Source organism: Carcharhinus amblyrhynchos, chromosome 11 (assembly GCF_965287045.1).
Source record: "Carcharhinus amblyrhynchos chromosome 11, sCarAmb.v2.hapA, whole genome shotgun sequence".
Lineage (NCBI taxonomy): Eukaryota > Metazoa > Chordata > Chondrichthyes > Carcharhiniformes > Carcharhinidae > Carcharhinus > Carcharhinus amblyrhynchos.
The window spans coordinates 7966291-7990979 of record NC_137334.1 but is presented as its reverse complement, the minus strand read 5'-3'; the positions used below and the strand labels follow the sequence as shown (position 1 = coordinate 7990979).

The following is a 24689-nucleotide window of genomic DNA, read 5'->3' as shown; positions in this document are numbered from 1 at the left end:
TCCATGGGGTGGCATTGCTTCTGCCGTGAGCTCCAGAAGCTCTGATGTCACCTGGCCCTGCCAGTCCTTGAGGACCACCTGTGCCCTACCCATGGTGGTCGAGCCTTCTGCGATGGCCGTCTGAGTCGGGGGCCACCTGTCAGTGGCTGCAGCAAGTACCCTCTGATACTGGGCCACATTCTCAAGGGCTGTTGCAGTCCGTCCACTATGTCTCAGCACTATCCACTGGGTCTCCTGCATCTCTCGAACCCCTCATCCATGGGCCACAGAATCTCAAGAAGCCTGTTCACTCCTTCAGCTTTGGCCTGCTGGAACTTGGCATTCGCTTGGAGCCTGCCACTCATGGTGAAGATCCCCTGCCCCAGGCTTTCCACTGCAGACGACACTCTTACAGTGTTGGCCTGCCCACACAAGACAGGCAATAGCTGCTTTCACCTGAAAGCTTTGGGACTCTTCCCAAAAGCCTTGCAGCCAGTCCAGTGTGGCCATCAGCCCCTCCTTCATTCCTTGGATCTGTTGTTGCATCTCCAGCAGCTGAGGGAGAAGTGATCTCAGAAGCCCAGTATGTGGCCCCGGAGTATCTAGTTCTGCCCCTGCAACACAGGACGCAAAGTTAAGTGCAAGGGAGGAAGAGAAATCCAGGATGCAAAACATGTGATTCACATTCCTTCACTGAACATAGAATAAAGCACCAAGAGGAATGACAGCTGCTCACATCTTGACAGCAGCCTGACCGTGCTGTCACTGACAGCCCACATCTCCCCTTCCCTTGAGAACTCCAGTGCCAACTCCTCAAAGGGAGTGAGGACCCTGAGGTCTTGCTCAGCACCCCTTGTCTTTGCCCTCTCAAGTGTTGTGGTCGGTCTTCTCTTGTGGAGACAGAAGAAGCCATGAAAGAAATTATGGCATGACTACTGCAGAGTATCGGGTGGTGGCCCTTAGAAGGCAAGCACAGTGGGGTTCATAGGGGGGATAGGAAGGAGAAGCTTGGGGGTCAGGAGCTGGAAGCATGCAGGGTGCTAGAGATGAGAGAATCTGGAGAAGATTTGGGGGAAGATGCTAGATGGGGTTAAGCACTCACCCTTGCTGCCCAGATGAGGTCATTGACCTTGTTCCAGCACTGTTTCCTGGTTCGGAGGGGCACTCACCGTGGCAGTGACTGCCTCACAGGCCACATTGCCATCAGAAATGCCCCCCACCCCAACAATTCAGCCAGTGACTGAGTTTGCATCCTAGCCATTTTTGGCTTGTATGCACATTTCAAAACAAACGCACAGGTGTTATTTAAAGTTCAATATTTCCAAACATAATTCAGTGTTTTTCTTTTATTATGACAATTCAAGTTTCTGGTCCTTAAGGAGTCATCTAAGCCCCTTTATACTAAAAATGTTGCCATGTTCTTGAAGTACATTTTCACTGTTTGCATTTATTTTTGTGGAATTGAATTCAAAATTCTGATTGGTTCAAACGACATAATTGAATTGGTATCACCAAATAACCTCTGAAGTTTGTGCTTTCCTCTCCTGGCTATTCTCACCGCTGAAAGCATCGAATCTGCTGTTACTTAGTCCAAGGTGCTTTTCTAAATCTTTGTGATTTTTAATTTTAATAATCACATAGTTATAAGGCACATTGTTGGCGTTTTATGTTTATCATTGTAAACTTTAATTTATCAGTTGTCTGCGCAGTCTATAACTCATGTAAATCTCATTGCACTGTTTTTATGCAACTTACTATTTTTGTGTTAGCAACCAATTTAATGAACTTTATCTTGGTTTAAAAATTTGGTTATTGATTAATTGTATGAATAACTGGATTAATGTACTGAACCCTGTGGCACTCCACTTAACACCATCCCCCAGCCCAACATTGACTTTCATGATTCTGTTTCCTGTTCCACAGACGAGGGAGTAGAGTGCTATGAGGAGGAGTTAAAGTTACCATCTGATCAGCTACGATATTGAATTACAGAACAACCCCAGTAGGACAAATGGCGTATTCGTGGTCCTATTACTTTTATTTTTCTAAGTAATTTCTCATCTACTCAAATATTTATCTTTGATTTTAGTTTAATTATGACTATTTCAAGTGAATCCAAATGAAAGCCCTCATAGTCACCGAAGGCGGTAATCAAACCCAGGTCCCTGGTGCTGTGAGGCAGCAGTGCTAACCACTGTGCAACTGTCCCTTAGAATAGTTTATTATTTTATTGGTGTCAAAGCAGTTGGTCCCATTGAAATCCTTCTGTGTCTAACCTTAACATTTTTATTTTGAAACTTTCCCCAATATAAAAGTTTTCTTTCTACTTTGCCAGGTGCGGAGTGCTAAGAGTTGCCTCTCCCAATTATGCCAAATTGACAGTGGATGAAATGAATGAAAAAGAATATCAGGGGAAGCGCATTAAAGTCCATCTCGCAAAAATCTCAGGCGATCATATGTTATCTGCACTTAAAAATCATTCACAATCACCACTAAAGGTGGACACTCTGAAAGACCACACTGCAAAGGACACCACCATCAAAGTGGACAGTCAGTGGGAGTCTGGTTCTGTCCCATTATCAACAAGAGTTATTAATGCTGCCTCTCATAAGGTATTGAAGACAGAAATTTGCTATATGTATCATTTGGTGTTGGAGATTAAATTGATATATTTTTATATTTATGCATATACGCTGCTTTGTAGCAGAAGATTTCTGAGTGTTGAAAAAACATGAACTGGTGAACAAAATTTATAGTTTAAATTTTGAGTTATCAGGGGGAAGAATTTTAAAATCGAGTAGTAAACCAGAACATCTGATGCCAGCGTCATACTGCATAAAGAGATGCATTAAAGAGTTAGCCCTCAAAACTCTGAGGAATGTTGAGGTCATTTCTGAGATGATCTTAAGATATTTCTACTGCTTTTACTTCCGAGACAGCTCCTTATTTGGATTACCAATAGCTTCATTTATAGAATAACTTATGGTATCTGATATTTAAAGGGCTGTGGGACCAGGATCTGCTGTGAGCACAATTTTAAAATTGTGATTCCAGAAATTATCTTGAGATCCCAATGCCAGCAGGACAGATTTGAATTTTTAAATGAGAATAATTGGGGAGCCTACTCACTGTCAGTTTACGTTTACAGTCTCTTAAGGGCCTGTGTGTTGAGAATGCAATTTTGAATCTTTAAATCAGTGAATCTTAGAGAAGTGAACTGGGGTCAAATAGATGGAACAGTTGTAAGAGAAAGTGTCTGGCAAGGAGATAATGAAGAGATCTTTCTTGCTCGTAGCCCAGCAAGCTGACCCACTGTTAAAAACATTTGCTCAGACTGTCCATGCTGAGGCAGAAGCAGTCCCTGAATGCAACTACATTAAAAATGAGAAGCTAAGAAGGAAAGGGTGACCTCTGACAGACCTGCAGTGGACAGTGGGAACGCTGGTGTACCGTAGGGAAATATTATAATTTTGAGGTCCAGCCATGTTGGTTTACATAAAACACAAGCCCACATCAGCCAGCACTTTTATTGGCCACAGTTACACAAGGATGTGTTCGGTTTTGCAAAATGTGTCATAACCACTATGATTCTGGTACCAGCTTTTGGGGAACCATTCAGCAAGATGTTAGTGGACTGTTGGGGCCGCTGCCTAAAGCAAAAGGGATCTATTGGTAAATCCTTACCATCATGGACGTGACTATTCACTTCCCAAAGACTGTCTCTAAGAACCATTTCTGCCAAAACAGCAGTGGGGGAATTAACCTAATTCTTTTATTTACCAGATATAGGCTGCCCACCAAGATCTAATTGAATCAGGGCTAAAATTTCAGTCCCAAAATACTCCTGGAGATCTGGGCAACTTTGGTGTGACCCAGCTGAAATCTTCAGCCTATGTCCTGCAATCACAGGCTGTACTAGAATTGTACAATCGATCCCTAAAAATAGTAATCAAGGCATACTTCTGCACGTACCCCCATGACTGGGATAAAAGACGAGGTTCTCTTCTATTTGTGATCAGGGATTCATCCAGTGAGTCCTCCAGTTTTATTCTGAATTAGTTTATGGCACCGAGTTCAAGGACCTCTGAAGCTAATCAAGGATACCTTTTTAGATCAGAAGGAAAAAGTCTTCATGTTAGTCTATAAGGGCGGGAGGGATGGGTGGGATTCACTGTTCACTGATAGCAGGTAGTCAGAATTCCCGCTGAATCGGACATCGGGTCTATAATCAGGATTCCTGTGTCTGTGTGGGTTTCATCTGGGTGCTCCGGTTTCCTCCCGCAGTCTGAAAGACGTGTTGGTTAGGTGCAATGGCTGGGCTAAATTCTCCCTCGGTGTAGCTAAATAGATGCTGGGGTGTGGTGACTAGGGGATTCTCACAGTAGCTTCATTGCAGTGTTAATAGAAGCCTACTTGTGACATTATTAAACTTTAAAACTACACCACACTACCTCTACATAATGTGAGTGAGGCCCTTTCCATAAGGCAATGACTCTATTGCCTAAGCTTAGAAAAGCTGGCCCAGGTTCAGAAGGAGATTAAGTATGTGCTGGAGCACCAGCTATTAGGGCCGAGGAGCTGGAGCTCCCTGGTTTTGCTCACACCCAAGCTGGACTTCTCCAAAAGGTGTTCTGCACTGACTACCAAAAATTCAACGCAGTAACCAGAGTCAACTTCTACCCAATACCCAACCTGGAAGACTGCATAGATAGGGTAGGTAAAGTTGCCTACATTACCAATGTAGATCTACTCAAGGGGTAATGGCAGGCTCGCTTCACTGTCAGCACAAAGGAAATCTGTCTTTGTAACTCTGTATGGGTTATACCAGTGCCAAGTCATGCCGTTTGAACTCCGAAATGTCCCAGTCATCTTTCAAAGACTGATGAGTCAGATAGTGATGGGCTTATCCAATCGCACAGTGTACCTAGTCAAAGACCTAGTGTACAGCAATATTTGGGAAGTTCACTTGGAACAACTGGAAATGTTCTTTCACAAAGTACGGTCTACTGGCCTCGTGGTCAGTCTCACAAAGAGTAAATTGGCTAAGGTTCATATGACCTACGTGTACACATGGTGGGTCAAGGACAAATAGTGCCTAGAGCAGCAGAGGTACAAATGATAGATAGCTTTCCATTTTCACATTAAAATGAGAAATCATGAGGTTCTCGGGGATGTGTGGGTTCTATCGCAGGCTGTCCCAAACTTCAGCAAAGTAGCTACCCTGCTGACAGACCTACAGAAAAAAGCAAAGCAGCTATGTACAGAGAACATTTGAAAAGCTGAAAGCTAGCCTCATAGGCCAGCCTGTCCTTGCAATTCTGGACTTTAACTGAGCATTTAAAGTAGCTATCAATGTAAGTGACATGAGGGTAGGGGCACCCCTCCTCTGGGAAGACGAATCAGGGATCGAGAGACCAATCGGGTACTTTTCCAAAAAAACTAAACAAGCATCAGAAACTGTACTCCAGACAAAAATGAAACCCTTAAGTTATTACTGGCCTTCAACTGTTTTGAGACATAAGTTCAAAATGGACACAGAGACCACAGTCTATACTGACCACAGCCCTTTAACCTTTGTAGAAAGGTTTAAGATACAGAATGCCAAGTTATTCCATTGGAGTTTCTCCAACCGTACCACCAAAAAACAAAATCACCCATGTTGCCAATCACTGGATTATATCTGACAGTATGATTATGTGAGTTATATTTTCCACGGACTGGATGATACCATCAGCCCAAAAGACATTCTGCCTACCTCTCAATTGAGTAATGTCATGTCCAAATTTCAATGCTAATGTGATGCCAGGTATGTCAGCTGTACATCCCAGCGATTGATTGAATCAAACAGTATGACTCTTTCATTGTTTATAATGGACAATGTACAGACCATAGTCAACTTCTAATGAAAAATATGCAAAATAATACTTCCACTGAGGCTTCATATTGAGCATATATTCATATGCTCATTATCTATTTCTACCTCAGCCTGTGGTTTGATAGCACAATAGATATATTTGTCTACTCAGCTTGTTATACATCAAGGAGATTGCCCAAAATATTATGTGAACAGTCTGGATAAAATTGTAAGCCTCAGCTGATTGCAGGTCAGAGGTGCTGACCTACCTTGGCAGCTGTGCCACTTGTGCTTTCCTAGCTATCCTATATCTTTTTCTATGGCTACATTTTACAGTTGTCAATCAATTATTGATGCTCTGATGTTTGTGTGGTTAAGCATAGATTTAAGATTCAGTGACAAAAGTGAAATCAGAGGTCTGAACAGTAGTAGCTTCTTTATTTGTTTTGATTATACTGATATAGCATTCCAAAAGTTCAAAGGGGTTATGGTCAAAGTTGTAATTTTTGGTAACTTAGCTAGTAAATAAAGCATGGAGTTAATGCAGAGTCCCTTTGCTTCCCATAATAGTAAGTCAAATACAATGCTGTCACACCAGTGACAGTTTCCCATGTATTCATGTCTTGCATGCCCTGATTTCCATCTTTAAATGCTGACAATACAATCAGCAAAGTGTTCATCCAGGGTAAATGGTTTGCTTTTATCCCATGTATCTTGATTTACAAAATATCCCTAGTTGTATGACATTTAGTGTATTGAATGCACATTAATGCATCAATTATATGGAGCTCCATTGATTATCCCTTGGTCCATTAACTGTATATTTTTTGTTTGATTGAAATTTAGTTAATTCGGTGCTTTTTGATATCTGCATTGCATTTTTGCACATTTTGCATCCTCGCTCAATTGACTATAATTTTGTGATTCACAATACAATATTGTGAATCATTTTTCCGTGCACATAATTAGTGCATTGTCTGTTATTGATATCCCTTATTCAATTATGTCTTCGGCCAAAGCTTGTATTATTGGCCACCTGTATATGAAGCTAGAATTGGTGCAGGGAAAATGACAACTAGCCCTTAATATACTAGATATTGTGTAATCCTTGATGTATTTGAATTCCTTGGCATAACAAGATAGCACAGCTCTTAAACTATGGGTATCACCTACTGCATCCAGTATTGCTAGGCATTCTGATCAAAACCAGTATCATGTTTGTTTAGTTGTTTTAATAGTCAAAGTACAGACCATAATCAACCTGCCTCCACTTCCAATGAAAAACTTGTAAATAGAAAAAAAAACTTTTCTCTGCCTCATATTGAGCATGAGGAATATTTCAAATGCTATCTTTCACAGCCTCAGCCAATGCTTCGATAGCACAATGCATGTATTTGTCTACTCAGTTTGTTATACGTTGCAGTTACTGCACAAAACACAATAACAATTGCAATGAGAACAAACTGGATAAGGTTGAAAACCTCTGGACCAGAGATATTGACCTACCATGTGCACTGTTTTAAAAACTATCTCATTCTGTGGCAATAGCATATATGGTTAGTACAGATATCCTTGAAATTCCTAATCTAATTTTCATTTGTGTTACCAGATGAACAGAAGGAAATATAAACAGATGCGGTGCTTACAGGACACTCTCACAGCAACAGGGACATTCATTCCCCCAAATTCTGCTAATTTAAGTAGTTTCAATAAATTAATGAAGACTCTCTTGGATATGCATCCTGAAGCAAACAGGTCAGAAAATGGATAAAGCTTTTTCTTATTATGTTGAAAATTTAATCTGGAATAAATTGTCTCCAAATCAAACATCTTCAAAATATACTGCTTTGGAAATGCTTTTCATCTGCAAAGTTCATAATTTAAAACAAAAACTTTGGACTCAGTTATATCACTGCTTTGAAGTGGTGATAATATAATTGCAAATAAATATGTGATGGTATTTTTGTTTCAGCGGTGAACTGCCAGATCAATTGGTAACCTGATTTGTGTTTAATATCCCCATGTTAGAAAAAACAGGCTCTCAATATTCACAGCACTTGTTTTAATTTTAAAAATTCCCCTCCTCCCTTAAGGTTACTAGTTTTCAGAGGTTATGCTCTACAGTGCTGGCAGTATGTTCATGTCTCACCAAGCTTCTCATGGGAACCTCAAAAGTGAATTTTGAGCAGGCTGTTTACTCTTGGGGTAAACACTGCAAGAAGTCTCGCAACACCAGGTTAAAGTCCAACAGGTGGTGGGGTATTCAGAGCTGAATCCAGTTCATTTTCTGCCTGGTGTCCAGGTGTTATGATATAGTTCTCAGAGATGGGAATCTTAGTTTATTGTCCCTGATCTAGCATGAAGGTACTGAGGCCAACTGTAACACTCCTTCAGTTGCAGCTGAAGTGAGCTAACTTTGCGCAAGTTGACCTGCGACCTCCTGATTAGTACAGCTCAATCACACATTGGTTTTATCAACCTGGGCTGTCAGGAAGGAGAAGTGTAGCATACTTTACAGAACGGAATATAGTTTAGCAGTGCATCTATGTGAGAATATAATTGAGTATTTCCAAGTTACTTCATTTTGTGTTTTGACTTGCGTTTAGGAATGATGTCATTCAAGCTCTGAAGGAAGTGAAATCAAATAACAAGGGGTTTTTGAGTGGCTTGGCTCTAAACACAATTGTGCAACTGGCATCTGCTATACTGAAAAGGCATTTACCTGCAAATAACGAAGAATAGTTGGTATGTGTATGCCATTTTATCTTACCATTGATGTTAAACAGAAATAACATTGACATGTATTGTATACGTGTTGAGCCATTTTCACACATAATTACATTAATTTAAACTATAAGTGGTTTAACACACTGATCCAAATGTAATTTGGTACTTAAAAGGCCCAATGAGCCCTGAAACGTTGACATTCACATTGCTTTCTCTTATAATTGTTAACTGGAACTTGCCACTCCAGTGCAGTGAGCATCCACAGTCAGGCCTTGGCTGTCCAGGTAATGGCATGGATTCAATGATCTACATGAAGATCTCATTGCACTCCATTGTCTATACCTGTAAAATAGTATAAGCCTAAGGGTTCAATTAGGTGTCCTTCTTCTCATATAACACATACCTTAAAACTCGCACAGGTCCCCATGTGTAATTCTCCAATCTTTCACCACTTAATAATGCTCAGCTGGGTGCATAAACCACCATCCTCTGTACTTCCGCCATAGCTCTGGTCTTCTCGACAGCTAATTACTGTGCAATCTGTATGAGTTTCAAACTGTTATACCCAACACATCGACACACAACTTCATTCAATGATGAGGATATTCATTGCTACTCTGAAATCGACTCCACTTCAGTGGTTATCAATCCTCTCAAGTGTCAGCCCTCCCTCCATTTGATGTTACCTAGAAATTTAACCCCTTGAAATATAACTTTCAGCTAATAACTTGTTTGCATTTTTAATGTGTGTTACTTTATTTGTTCATGGGATGTGAACATTTCTATCAAGGCCAGCATTTATTGCTCACCCCTAATTACTCTTGCAAGGGCACTGGTGTGCCATTTTCTTGAACAGCTGCAGTTTACGTACTCTGTGCACGGTGCTGCTGGGTAGGGAGTTCCAGGATTTCCACCCAGTAACAAGGGAGGAATGACAATATATTTCTGAATCAGCCTGATGTGTGACTTGGAAGTGGTGGTGTTCTCTGCTGCCTTAGGTTATTGGTGGTGTTGGTTTGGGAGGTGCTGCTGGAGGAACTTGGCAAGTTCCTTGCTTTGGACTTTGTAGAGAGTACATGTGGTGTTCCAGTGGAGGAGAAAATGAATGCTTAAAGTAATAGGTGGGGTGTCTGTTATGTGGACTGTTTTGCCTTTGATGGTATTGGCTGTCTTCAGTGTTGTTTGAGTTGCACTTATCCAGGCAAGTGGGGAGTATTCCCTTACGTTCTTGATGTGTAATTTGTAAATGATAGGCTCTGAGGGGTCCAGAGAAGAATTGAAAAACAAAGAACAACCCAGCACAGGAAACAGGCCCTTTGGCCCAACGAGCCCGCGCCGCCATTTTAACAAAGCATTTTCCTGCACCTACCTTGCCATCTGTGTATGCGAATGGTACTCCTATTGTAGCCAGATTCAGGGGAGAATAGTGTAGGGTCAATTTGGTACACCGATCAGCCTAAGAGCACATCTTTGGGGTGTGGGAGGAAACCGGAGCACCCGGAGGAAACCCACGCAACCACAGGGAGAATGCGCAAACTCCCACAGACACTGGCCCAAATCCATGTATCTGCACAACTAGCAGTGATAGTCACTGAGCTGTTGTGGTGCCCGTCTGCTGGTCCAGGTTTAAGCACACACAATGACACAAAGTACTAGGCCACTCTCGAAACATCCAAGAGCAGCCCACGCACGACCCACCGTGTGCATGCCCCTCGTCTGACAACAAGGTGGACCTACACACCTGTGGATTAAAAGAGACAAAACATTGACATGTAGTATTACGTTTCCAGTATCGTCCCGAGGCTCTGACCCTTTTTAAAACCGTCTTCTATAACCCTCCATCCCTGTTTCACTCATGTGCCTATCTAAGTAAACCTTAAACAAGTCCAGCGTGCCTGCCTCCACCACCTTACTTGGTAGCGCATTCCATACCCCACGACCCTCAGTGTGAAAAACCTTCCTCTAGTATCCAAATTATACCTCTCCCCCCTCACCGTTTGCTCATGACCTCTCGTGATAGTTGTCTCCAATCTAGGGAAAAGCCTGCCACTGTTGACTCTATCTATACCCTTCATTATTTTATACACCTCTATCAGATCCCCCCCTTAATCTCCGTCTTTCTAAGGAGAAAAGCCCCAGTTTACCCAATCTTTCCTCATAATCCAGTCCTTCCATACTAGGCAGCATCCTGGTAAACCTCCTCTGCACTCTCTCCAGGGTCTCCACGTCCTTCCGGTAGTAAGGTGACCAGAACTGGACGCAGTACTCCAAATGCGGTCTAACCAACATTCTGTACAGCTGAAGTATTAGACAACAGCCCTTATACTCTATACCCCTTCCTATAAAGGGTAGCATTCCATAAGCTTTGCAACCTTCTCCACCTGTGTTGCCACCTTCAGAGACTTGTGCACTTGCACTCCCAGGTCCCTCTGTATTTCTATACTCTTAATTGGTCTACCTTTTATCATGTAACTCCTCCCTGCATTATTCCTTCCAAAATGCATCACCTCACATTTGTCAGGATTAAATTCCATCTGCCATCTATCTGCCCAGTATACCAACCTATCTATATCCTGCTGTGTCACCTGACAACCTTCCTCACTATCCGCTAATCCTGCCATCTGCAAACTTGCTGATCACACCACGTACGCCCTCTTCCAAGTCGTTTATATATATTACGAAGAGAAGAGGTCCCAGTACTGAGCCCTGCAGCACACCACTGGTGACAGACCTCCAGCCAGAAAAGGACCCTTCCACTACTACTCTCTGCCTCCTGTTGCCTAGCCAGTTTTCAATCCATCTAGCTACCTGTCCCTGTATCCCATGTGCCTTAACTTTTTCTACCAGCCTACCGTGAGGGACTTTGTCAAACGCCTTACTAAAATCCATAAAGATGACATCAACGGCTCACCCATCGTCAACCGTTTTTGTCACCTCCTCAAAAAATTCTACCAGATTCGTAAGGCCCCTGAACAAAGCCATGTTGCGTATCCCTAATCAGATCGCCATTCTCCAAATGCTTATACATCCTATCCCTAAGAATTTTTTCCAACAATTTTCCTACCACCGATGTCAAACTCACTGGTCTATAATTACCAGGGTTATCCCTACTGCCCTTTTTAAACAGCGGTACCACATTAGCTATCCTCCAATCCTCTGGGACCTCACCTGTGTCCAAAGAAGAGACAAAGATTTGCGTCAGAGGCCCAGCAATTTCATCATCCACCTCCCTAAGCAGCCTGGGAAACATACCATCAGGCCCCAGAGCTTTATCAGTTTTTATGCTACCTAAAAACCCTAACACTTCCTCCCTCGTAATGGATATTTCCTTCAACTGATCTACAACTCCCTCCAAGACATTACAAGACACCAAGCCCCTCTCCTTTGTGAATACTGTTGCAAAGTATTCATTCAGGATCTCCCCCATTCCCTCAGACTCGATGCATAGCTCCCCTCCTTTGTCCCTAAGAGGACCAATTTTCCCTCTAACCACTCTCTTGTTCCTAATATGAGTAAAATGCCTTTGGATTTTCCTTAATCCTATCAGCCAAAGCCATTTCATGCCCCCTTTTCACCCTTCTGACTCCCCTTCTAAGCTCCCTCCTCCCCTCTCTATATTCCTCCAGCGCTCTCTCCGTTCCCGGTTGTTTCGACCTAACATATGCAGCTCTCTTCTTCCTGACCAAGTCCTCAATATCCCCTGTAATCCACGGCTCTCTAATCCTGCCTTTCCCATCCTTCCTCTTTACCGGCACATGCCTTTCCTGCAACATTATCAGTTTGCCCTTGAAAGCCTCCCACTTGCCAACTGTGGACTTGCCCACTAACAACCCCTCCCAATCAGTGTCCTTCAGCTCCTTCCTAATCCGGCTATAGCTTGCCTTCCCCCAGTTCAGCACCCTCCCCTTCGGATGGCACTCATCCTTTTCCATTTTTATCCTAAAGTAGACGGACTTGTGGTCACTGTTAGCCACGTGTTCGCCTACTGCAACCTCAACCACCTGCCCCGGCTCATTACCCAACACTAAATCCAGTATAGCCCCCTCCCTAGTCGGCCTAGTTACGTACTGCTCCAAGGACCCTTCCAGCACACATCTTACAAATTCCTCCCCATCCGTACCCCCAGCTCTAGGCACTTTCCAATTCACTCCAGGAAGATTAAAGTCACCCTATTCTTTCTGCACCTATCTAAAATGTCTCTACAAATGCCTTCCTCCATTGCCCTTGGGCTGTTGGGTGGCCTATAGTATACCCCTAGCATTGTAATCGCTCCCTTTCTATTCCTCAGTTCCACCCACAGCATATCCAATCTTTGACCTGCTGTTGAAGCCACTGCATTTCTGTGATTACTCCAGTTCAGCTTCGATTTAGTGGTGAGCCTCCAGGATGTTGATGGTGGGAAAATCAATGATGATAATAATGAATCTCAAGAGATGAAGTTTGGATTCTCTTGTTGGAGTAGGTCGTGACTTGGCCTTGTATGGCATGAATGTTACTTGCTGTTTAAACCCCAAACCTGAAGTTGTGAAGGTCTTGCTGCATACAAGTTGAACTTATCTGTGGTGTCGTGAATGGAACTGAACACACTGCAGTCATCATTACATTATAATGGAATATCATTGATGAAGCAGTTGAAGGTGGTTCAGCTAGATCACTGCTTCAGAAAGTCCTGCAGCAATGTCTTAGGCATGAGATAATTGCCCTCCAACAACCATCTTCAGTTGTGTTAGTTATGCCATTTTTAGTTAATTATCCACTGTTATTCACAACTGGTTGTGGCAGAAATGCAGAACTTTGATCAGATCCGTTTGTTTTGGGATCACTTAACTCTGTCTATAGCATTTCCACTATCCAAAATGCAAAGGTAATCCTGCTTGTACTAAGTTGGCACTTCATTTTTAGACATGTCCGATGTTGCTTCTGTGCCCTTCTACACAAATCATTGAGGCAGGGTTGGGCCCCAGGCATGATGATAATGATAGAGTAAGGAATATGCCAAACCATGGGGCTACAGATTGTATTTGACTACATTTCTATACTGCTAATGGTCCACAACATCTCGTGAATGCCCAGTTTTGGGCTGTGAGATCTGTTCTGAATATATCCCATTTATCATGTTTGTAGTACCAGACAACATGATGGGTGTCTCAATTAGAACTGTAGGGTAATCACTCCTTTCAGTTCTTTCATAGGTGTATCTACGACAGTTAAATTTGTAATGACGAGGTTGTGTTGCTTCTCTCACCATCTGTTGCAAACTTGCATGTGTAAATTGGGAATTGTATTTGAAATCCAATTTTGAAAGAAAGTATCAAGGAACTGAAGAAGAATAGTATCTTGAACTCCTCATGTTAACTGCTTTGAATGACTGGGACTAAATCACCTTATCTTCATAAGTGATGAACAGAAACTTTTCAGATGGTAAATCTAGCTCATGGGTAGTGACATCTTGCCCTCTTACTGCACATGATGTGTATAATCCAGTAAGGTCATGATCTGGTATGGACTTCAACCAATATTACAAGTACTAACTGCATGAAATGCTGAAGTCACTTTGGTGATTTGATGCAATTATATTACTGCACAGTTTTGATGTGAATTAAAGGTAAACAATAGGGAAATTAATGTTTCTACTTGAAGTCTTACAATTTCACCCATTTGAAGTTATCTAGAAGCATTTTGCATTTCACTGCAGATCGTAAAATGTCTTATAATTTTCTTGCTTTGTACTGCAGTGTATACGTTACACAGCACAGTGGCACAATGGTTAGCACTGTTGCCTCACAGTGCCAGGGACCCAGGTTCGATTCCAGGCTTGGGTGACTGTCTCTGTGCAGAGTCTGCACTTTCTCAGCTTGTCGGCATGGGTTTCCTCCGGGTGCTCGGGTTTCCTCCCACAATCCAAAGGTGTTTCCCCTTAGTGCCCTAAGATGTGTAGGTTTGGGAGATTAGTGGGTAAATGCATGGGGTACGGCAGGGACATTGGGTGAGCATTTGACAGAAGGAAGGAGAAGAAGACATTGGTGGGAGAAGTCTTAGACCCCCTAACAGTGAATATACCATAAGATGGAGAATAAATCAGGAGATAATAAGGGCATGTTAAAAAAGTCAGCATTCTAATCTTGGGTGACTTTAATCTCCATGCAGATTGGAAAAATCAAATTGGCAGAGGTAACCATGAGGAAGAATTCATAGTGTATTCAAGTCAGTTTTCTCGAACAATATATTATGGATCCAACCAGGGATAAGACTGTTTTAGATTTGTTCGTGTGTAATTAGGCAGGTTTAATAAACAACCTGAGTAAAAGATCCCTTGGGTAACCATGACATAAATTCCTAAGTGAGGAGCAGAATTAAGCTATTTGGCTTATCGAGTGTGCTCTGCCATTCGATCATGGCTGATATGCTCCTCATCCCCATTTTCCTTCCTTCTCTTCACAACCCATTACCAATTAAAAATCTGTCTTCTCCTTAAATTTATTCACTGTCCCAGCATTCACCACACTTTGGAGTACCAAATTCCATATGTTCATAATCCTTTGGGAGTAGTTTCCCCTCAACTCTCTTTTAAATTTGCTACCCCTATCCTAAGACTATGACCTCTCATCCTAGAATGACCCACAAGAGGAAGCATCTACTCCACCTTTCCCTTATCCTTCTATCATCTTATATACCTCAATTTGATCTCCCCTCATTCTCCTAAATTTCAGAGTGTACAGGCCTAAACTGTTCCATCTCTCTTCGTACGACAAACTCCTTATCTCTGGAATTAATCTAGTGAACCTCTTCTGAACTGCCTCCAATGCCACTACATCCTTCCTCAAATAAGGGGACCAAAACTGTGCACAGTACTCCAGGTGCGGCCTCACCAATACCTTGTATAGTTGCAACAATTCTTCCTTACCTTTATATTCTATTCCTTTAGTTACAAATGCCAACATTCCATTTGCCTTCTTTATTATCTGCTGTACCTGCATGCTAGTTTTCTGTGACTCATAAATAAGAACATAAGAAGCAGGAGTAGGCCATCTAGCCCTTCGAGCCTGCCCCGCCATTCAATAAGATCATGGCTGATCTGAAGTGGATCAGTTCCACTTTCCTGCTTTCTCCCCATAACCCTTAATTCCCTTGTCTATCAAAAACCTATCTACCCGTGACTTAAATATATTTAGCGAGGTAGCCTCCACCACTTCAATGGGCAGAGAATTCCAGAGATTCACCACCCTTTGAGTGAAGAAGTTCCTCCTAAACTCTGATCTAAACTGCCCTCCCCGCCTTATCTTGAGGCTGTGTCCTGTAGTCCTGCTATCCTTTCTAAGCGGGAAGAATCTCTCTACCCTATTCATCCCCTTCATTATCTTATACGTCTCTAAGATCCCCCCTCATCCTTCTAAATGAGGACACCCAGATCCCTCTGCACCAGAGCACCCCAATGTGTCTCTCCATTTAGATAGAAACAACTATACTACAATCAAATACGGGTAATTATACAGGAATGAGGGCATATTTGACTGGAGTGGAAAGGGAAAGGAATTTAGCAAGAAAGACAGTTCATCAGCAATAACAGATGTTTATGAAAATAGTTTATGATTCACAACAAGGATATATTCCAATGACATTTGCTTTCACCGATCTTTTTCTCTTATACCCATAGAAACTTTCATTGTCAATTTTTATGTTCCCTGCAAGCTTACAGTCGTACTCTATTTTTGCTTTCTTAATTGATCCCTTGATCCCCCTTTGCTGAATTGTGAACTGCTCCCAATCCTCAGATCTGTTGTTTTTTTTGGCCAATTTGTATGTCCTTTGGATCTAATACTATCTCTAATTTCCCTTGTAAACCATGGTTTTGCCACCTTTCCAGTTTTACTTTTCCAGACAAGAATAAAGAATTGCTGTAGTTCACCCATGCACTCCTTGAGTGTTTACCATTGCCTAACCACTGTAATTAACGTTTCCCTGTCATTGCCAACTCATGCCTCATATCATTGTGGTTTCCTTTATTAAGATTCAGGACCCTGGTCTCAGAATCAACTATATCACTCTCCATCTTAATGAAAACTTTTATAATTTTATGGTTCCTCATCCCCAAGGGGTCTCATATAGCTAGGTTGCCTTTCTCATGACATAATACCCAGTCTAGAATGATCTGATCTCTAGTTGGTTCTCAATGTACTGGTCCAGAAAACCATCCCATATACACTCCAGGAATTCCTCCAGTTTGGTATTGTGGCTACTTTGATTTACCAAATCTATATGTAGGTTAAAATCACCTGTAATTACAGATGTTGCTTTATTGCATGCATCTCTAATATCTGGTTTAATATCATTTCCAACATCAGTACAGTTTGAGGTCTGTATACAACCCCCACTAATGCTTTTTGCCCTTGATCATTTTTAGCTCTGTCCATATAGATTTCACATTGTCAGAGCTAATATCCTTCCTCAGTATGGCGTTAATTTCCTTTTTAACCATAAATACAACTCGACATCTTTATCTTTTTGTCTGTCCTTCCTAAATACTGAATACTCTTTGATGTTCAGTTCCCTGCCACGTCTCCATAATCCCAACTATATCATAGCCGTTTACATCTTTTTGCACAATTGATTCATCCACTTTATTGCGAATGCTCTGTATGTTAAGGGACAAAGATTTTAGCCTCGTCTTTTTAACATTACTAGTCCTGTTCCCGCGATATTTTACTGAGGCCCTGTTTTAATCTCTCTCTGGGTTTCTTTTCCTATCACTTTTCTTATTCCCCTTTTTGTCTTTGGATTTTGTCCTTGGTTCCCCGCCTCTGACTCCTAGCCATGTTAGTTTAAACCCTCCCCAACCATTCTAGCTAATACTGCTCCTAAGACGTCAGTCCTTGTCCTGCCCAGGTGTAACCTATCCACTTTATACTGATCCCCCTCCCCCTCGCTCCATCTCTTCAGCCATGTTTAATCCAGTATATCCTGCTATTTCTACTCTGCCTAGCACGTGGCACGTAGTAATCCTGTAATCACTACCTTTTGAGGTCTGACTTCTCAATTTTCTTCCTAATTCCATATGGACCTTGTGCCTTTTTTAACCTATGTCATTGGTACCAATGTATACCACAGCCACTGTCATCATCCTCCTCCAGAATGGCCTGTAACTGCTCTGCGGCACCAACTTTGGTGCAACAGATTTGTTTATTGCTACTTTCTCCTGAGAGGCCTTCCTTTCAGCAATATCCAAAGAAGTATATCTGTTTTTCAGGAGAATGGCCACAGGAGTTAACATGTGAAAACCAATTTGTTTGACTAATTTATGAGATTTCTTTTGAGGAAGTAACGAGCAACGTGAATGAAGGGGAGCCTAGAGATCTGTTGTACTTCAATTTCCAGAAGCCATTTGATAAAATGCTACACAAAGTAAAAGTCATAGTGTGGGGGTAACATGAATATGGATGGAGGATTGGTTAGATAACGCGAAACAGAATTAGGATACATGGGTTATTTTCTGGCTGGCAAGATGTAACAAGTGGAATACCACAGTGATCAGCGCTGAGACTTCAACTATCTACAATCCATATTTATTGACTTGAACAAATATGGTTGCTGTATTTTTTGATGACACAATGTAGGTAGGAAATTAAATTGTGAAGAGGACATAAAGAGTGAAATCTTACCAAACAAGAAAGTATCAGGGTGTGACTGAAAACCAGTGTATTTCTCCAGAGAAATAGATAGGTTTTCTCTCCAGATCTTATGGCACTTTATCAAAAAAAATCGGTGGCGGGGGTGTTGGTTTCATGCCATCGTTTTGAGGGTTGGAGCTGAAACATAGTATATGCTGGTAAATCCAGCTGTGCTGAGATTGAAGCAAGGATACCCTGATCAGGGAAGAAAGACAACCTTACCTCTCACACTACCACCTTGCAAGTCTCAGGGTTCCTGCACCCCAGTGATTAAAACCAACATTGATTGGCAGCATCACCTCCCTCTCGCTCTTTCCTTCCGACTTCCCCATAGTCATCACCGGTATCTCCCTTTCAGCCCCTCCCCCTCACCCCCCAAGCAACAACATAAGTGTGTGTGTGTGTATCTCGCTTCCACCTCTCATTGAGACTCCCTCTAGGGTGCAACCCCAGCATTGCACCCAGCACAGGTTGGTACTGCCAAGTTGGCAGTTTTTTGACACTGAACAGGGGCTGAAAATCACCCCCAAGGAGTCTGAAAAGAGATATAGATGAGATAACTGGCCTTGAATAGAGAGAGATTGCGGAACGCTGTGGTACAGAGCGTGTCTAGGTACGTGAATCACAAACAGATAGTATGTAGGTACAACAAGTGATTAGGGAGGCAAATGGAAAGTTGCTATTTATTGAAAGAGGAATATAATGTAAAAAATAATCAAGTTTTGTTGCAGTTGTATAGAGCATTGGTAAGACCACATAGAGTACTGTGTACAGTTTTGGTCTCCATTTTTAAGAAAGAACATAATTGCATTAGAAGCAACCCAGTGAAGGTTCACTTGAATAATTCCTGGGATGAAGGGCTGCCTTGTGAGAAAAGGTCATGCAGACTAAGGTCTTTATCCATTGACGTTTAGAAGAATAGGTGGTTATCTTATAGAAACATCAGATCCTGAGGGACCTAAACAGACTGGATAAGACAAGAATTGTGGGACGCGGTTTACAAATAAGCAGCTGTCTCTTATTACAGACCAAGACGAAGAGATTTTCTTTCTCTCGGAACGTCATCAATCTGCAGAATTCTGTTTCCCAGCAATGGTGACATGGTCATTGAGTATTTTTAAAGTTAGATTGACTCTTGACTGACAAGGATATAAGAGTCAACAGGAAGTGAGAGGCCACAATCAGATCAGCCGTGATCTTACCAAATGGCAGAGCAGGCTTGTGAGGCTACATGGCCTGCTGCACCCAGTTCATATGTTTGTATGTCCTGAGGGTTGCTGTTGTGTTATTTTTGATGAGAAATTGCCTGTTTGGAACATGTCTAGATAAAAGTTAGTAATTGGTGCTTAAATGTCTATTTCAATCTATTTTGCAGCATTTGGTGAAGAGAAACTGCAGAAATTCCATTCTGAATCCATTCCAGGCTTCTGTCGAACAGGAGATGTTTGCTGAATTTCATTTAATTTTGCACCAGATCTATGTTGCTTGGAACAATTGTCAAATTTGCTGAATAATGGAGAGGATCTTCTGTTGATGCAATGCTGCACTTAGGGCACAGGGCTTGCTAAACCAGCCAAATATATTGACTTGTTGCATTTGTTACACTTCTTTGAATTTCTGTTTTGTGAGAAAATAGAATAAATTGATGCAAAGCCATCCCTACCTAAAATAGATCTACTGATGTGTGCATGGGAATAGGGGAAGTGATACACTGTATGCTTTTTGAAGGATATGAATTAACAAGTATATCAAGCTATGGTTGACCATGATTATCATCAAGGCTCTTGCATGAAAAATTATGCTTGTGTAAGGCATTACAGTATGCTTGATGCCTATAAAACTGTACCTCAAGTAGATTCAACCCCTGCATGAATGGTGAGTAACCGTGAGTTAAGGTCAATGGTGTGGTAAGGGAATGTAACAAAATGTCTTTAGTTTTATGTGCAGATCTTTTACATGCATGTATTTATTTATTAATCATGGTCTATTGTAACAGAAGGAAGTCATAACATTATGGTCATTGTTCCCCAGATACTGGAATAACGTATCACTTGACAGTTGCTAACATTTCAATGGCTAGAAATGCTAATATTCATCCACCAACCTCCCGAATTCAATTTACTGCATGGAATATTTGAGATGAAGAGCATATATGCATTCAAAGGGCAAGTTAGATAGATAGAAAGATATATTGATGGGGCTAAATGAAGAAGGGTGAGAGAGGAGATTCGTGGAGCATAAACATCTTGTCCCTCCTGTTGATCCTCAGTGTGACACGTGATGGATCAAACTCACAACGAATATCTGTCAGGAATTCCCCAGTCACTCAACAGTCAAGCAAGGTCCAAGCATTGTAACGTACAATAATAATACAATCCTACAACATATATAGATTCTAGAAGCTACAGACAGCAACACTCCACAAATACAAACAACCACATATTCTAAATACCATTATTACAATAAGCTAATTGCAAACCAAAACATTCAAACAAACAGTAAAGTAGTTGAGAATCTGAGGCACATTTCAATAGTAGGATTTCCAACTGTTCATTAGTACAAATCGCAAAATGGCAGGCTTCCTGTAAACATTGCTCTATTGAATTAGAGGGGACTATGGTTCAAGGATGAACCCTACTTCCTGCCTCCAGGTGATCCTCTTTTTCCACTTGGACTGTGAGGATGATTAAATATACCAGAGTGAACAAAATCAGTAATATTGCCAGGTGTGACATTATGCGAACAAATGGGTGGAGTTGGATGTTTGAGACCCAGTTCCAAATGTCATTCCACCAGGAGATGACTTTAATTTCTTTAATTCCCCTCTTCACCTCTTGGGTCTGCTGTATTATTTTGGTAAACGTTCTGTGAGCTGTAGCCAATTTTATCCAGATCTAGTTCAGCTCCTGCAGCAGAGGTTTTAGGCTTGTGTCATATTTCTTATGGTACTCTCCTAGAGTCTGTTGGAGCTCGTCAGTGGTGTTCAAATCTACCCTCTCCCTCTTATGAATATCTGTTAGTTGAATGAAGCCCACCCTGGCAGGTATGTCTAGTTTGGTGCAGAAAGTAGTGTTAGCAATGTTACAGTTTGTCACGCCATATTGATGTTTCAGGGAGGTGGTGAGACAGTATCTCCCTGCTCCCTTGTAAGCCACTCAAATTATTCCTGTGTCCAGACTAAGAGCTTCTACTGAGCAATTTAGGCTAGTGTTTGTTTTGAAGCCACGTAAAGTATTCACATTTAAGTAACCTAAAAAAAAAGGCTTGGTGTGAGAGCAGGTAAGCTTTTTTCTTTCTTTTCTTTTCTCTTTTGTTTCTTAGTAAGGGAAGTTTGCAGTGCCATCCCTGCTGTGTTTCTCCTGTGGGATGTTTGAGGTGAGGGACACCATTAGTGTCCCAGCTGAGTACACCTGCAGGAAGTGCACCCAATTCCAGCTCCTTGAAGACTGTGTTAGAGATCTGGAGCTGGAACTGGATGAACTCAGGATCATTCGGGAGGCAGAGGTATGTATAGATAAAAGCTACTGGGAGGTAGTTACTCCTAGAAATGGAGATACTTGGGTGACTGTTAGAAGGGGCAAGAAGCAGTCAGTGCAGTGATCTCCTGTGGCTGTTCCTCTGTATAACAAATATGCCATTTTGGATACTGTTGGGGGGATGACATACCAGGAGTAAGCCATGGGGTACAGGTCTCTGGCACAGAGTCTGTCCCTGTTGCTCAGAAGGGGAGAGGGGAAAGGAGTAGAACATTAGTCACTGGGGACTCCAGAGTTAGGGGGACAGATAGGAGATTCTGTGGGAACGAGAGAGATGCGCGGTTGGTGTGTTGTCTCCCAGATAAGAGGGCCGTGATGTCTCGGATCATGGTTTACATAGATACTAAAGACATAGGTAGGAAAAGGAATAGGGATGAAAGGCAGAAATTCAGGGAGTTAGGGTGGAAGCTTAGAGCTAGAACAAACAGAGTTGTTATCTCTGGGTTTTTTAACTTTGCCACGTGGTAGCGAGGTGAGAAATAGGGAGAGAGAGCAGTTGAACACGTGGCTACAGAGATGATGCAGGAGGGAGGGATTCAGATACCTGGATAATTGGGGCTTATTCTAGGGCAGAAGGGACTTCTACAAATGGGATGGTCTACACCTGAACCAGAGGGATACCAATATCCCGGGGGGGGGAAGTTTGCTAATTCTCTTCAGGAGGATTTAAACTAATTCAGCAGGGCAATAGGAACCTGAATTGTAGCTCCAGTGTACAGGAGGTGAGAGTAGTGAGGTCATGAATAAGGTTTCAAGGTCGCAGGAGTGTACCGCAGACATGAAGGTGGTTTGAAGTGTGTCTACTTCAATGCCAGGAGCATCCAGAATGAGATGGGTGAACTTGCAGCATGGGTTGGTACCTGGGACTTTGATGTTATGGCCATTTCGGAGACATGGATAGAGCAGGGACAGGAATGGTTGTTGCCGGTTCCAGGGTTTAGATGTTTCAGTAAGATCAGGGAAGGTGGTAAAAGAGGGGGAGGTGTGGCATTGTTAGTCAAGGCTAATATTATGGTGGCAGAAAGGACGTTTGATGAGAACCCGTCCACTGAGGTAGTAACTGGGCTGAGGTTAGAAACAGGAAAGAAGTCACCCTGTTGGGAGTTTTCTATAGGCCTCCGAAAAGTTCCAGACATGTAGAGGAAAGGATTGCAAGGATGATTCTAAATAGGAGTGAAAGTAACAGGGTAGTTGTTATGGGAGACTTTTAACTTTATAAATATTGACTGGAAATGTTATAGTTTGAGTACTTTAGATGGGTCAGTTTTTGTCCAGCATGTGCAGGAGGGTTTCTTGACACAGTATGTAGATAGACCAACAAGAGGTAAGGCCACATTGGATTTGGTACTGGGTAATGAACCAGGCCAGGTGTTAGATTTGGAATAGGTGAGCAATTTGATGATAGTGACCACAATTTGGTTACGTTTACTTTAGCGATGGAAAGGGATAGGTATATACCACAGGGCAAGAGTTATAGCTGGGGGAAAGGAAATTATGAGGTGATTAGGTGAGATTTAGGATGCGTAGGATGTGGAAGGAAACTGCAGGGGATGGGCACAATTGAAATGTGGAGCTTGTTCAAGGAACAGATACCGCATGTTCTTAATAAGTATGTACCTGTCAGGCAGGGAGGAAGTGGTCAAGTGAGGGAACCATGGTTTACTGAAGAAGTTGAATCTCCTGTGAAGAGGAAGAAAGAGACTTATGTAAAGATGAGACTTGAAGGCTCAATTAGGGCACTTGAGAGTTAGCCAGGAAGGATCTAAAGAGAGAGCTAAGAGGAGCCAGGAGGGGACATGAGAAGTCTTTGGCAGGTAGGATCAAGGAAAACTCTAAAGATTCTACAGGTGTGTGAGGAATAAAAGAATGACCTGGGTAAGATTAGGGCCAGTCAAGGACAGTAGCGGGAAGTTGTGCGTGGAGTCCAAAGAGATAGGAGAGGCGCTAAATGAATATTTTTCATCAGTATTCATACAGGAAAAAGAATGTTGTCGAGAATACTAGATACAGGCTATTAGACTAGACAGGATTGAGGTTCATAAGGAGGAGGTGTTAGCAATTCTGGAAAGTGTGAAAATAGATAAGTCCCCGAGCTAGATGGAATTTATCCTAGGATTCTCTGGGAAGCTAGGGAGGAGATTGCAGAGCTTTTGGCTTTGATCTTTGTCATCATTGTCTATAGGAATAGTGCCAGAAGACTGGAGGATAGCAAATGTTGTCCCCAGTTCAAGAAGGGGAGTAAAGACAACCCTGGTAATTATAGACCAATGAGCCTTACTTCTGTGGGCAAAGTCTTATAATCCTTTCCAAAAGATAGGATTTATAATCATCTAGAAAGGAATAATTTGATTAGGGATGGTCAACACGATTTTGTGAAGGGTAGGTTGTGCCTCACATACCTTATTGAGTTCTTTGAGAAGGCGACCAAAGAGTTGGATGAGAGTAAAGCAGTTGATGTGGTATATATGGATTTCAGTAAAGCGTTTGATAAGGTTCCCCACGATAGGCTACTGCAAAAAATACGGAGGCATGGAATTGAGGGTGATTTAGCAGTTTGGATCAGAAATTGGCTAGCTGTAGGAAGACAGAGGGTGGTAATTGATGGGAAATGTTCATCCTGGAGTTCAGTTACTAGTGGTGTACCGCAAGGATCTGTTTTGGGGCCACTGCTGTTTGTCATTTTTATAATTGACCTGAATGAGGGCGTAGAAGGATGGGTAGTAAATTAGCAGATGTTAGTGGAGTTGTGGACAGTGCGGAAGGATGTTGCAGGTTACAGAGGGACATAGATAAGCTGCAGAGCTGGCTGAGAGGTTGCAAATGGAGTTTAATGCGGAAAAGTGTGAGGTTATTCACTTTGGAAGGAGTAACAGAAATAGATTACTGGGCTAATGGTAAGTTACTTGGTAGTTTGGATGAACAGAGAGA

The 24689-nt window shown here is 42.1% G+C and overlaps 1 protein-coding gene across 2 annotated transcripts; it reads left to right on the top strand.

Annotated features, from left to right (window-relative positions):
- The first annotated feature begins 1900 nt into the window (after positions 1-1900).
- rbm44 (RNA binding motif protein 44) lies at positions 1901-19854 on the top strand. Of its 2 annotated transcripts, none has more exons than XM_080198173.1 (5): positions 1901-1981; positions 2315-2591; positions 7443-7588; positions 8440-8578; positions 19601-19854. In XM_080198173.1, the coding sequence occupies exons 2-4, from the start codon at positions 2370-2372 to the stop codon at positions 8573-8575; spliced, it is 504 nt and encodes a 167-aa protein (XP_080054299.1). In that variant the 5' UTR covers positions 1901-1981; positions 2315-2369; the 3' UTR covers positions 8576-8578; positions 19601-19854. The 2 variants fall into 2 exon arrangements, with proteins under 2 accessions (XP_080054299.1, XP_080054298.1); XM_080198172.1 differs by having other exon boundaries at positions 1913-2028.
- Positions 19855-24689: the final 4835 nt, after the last annotated feature.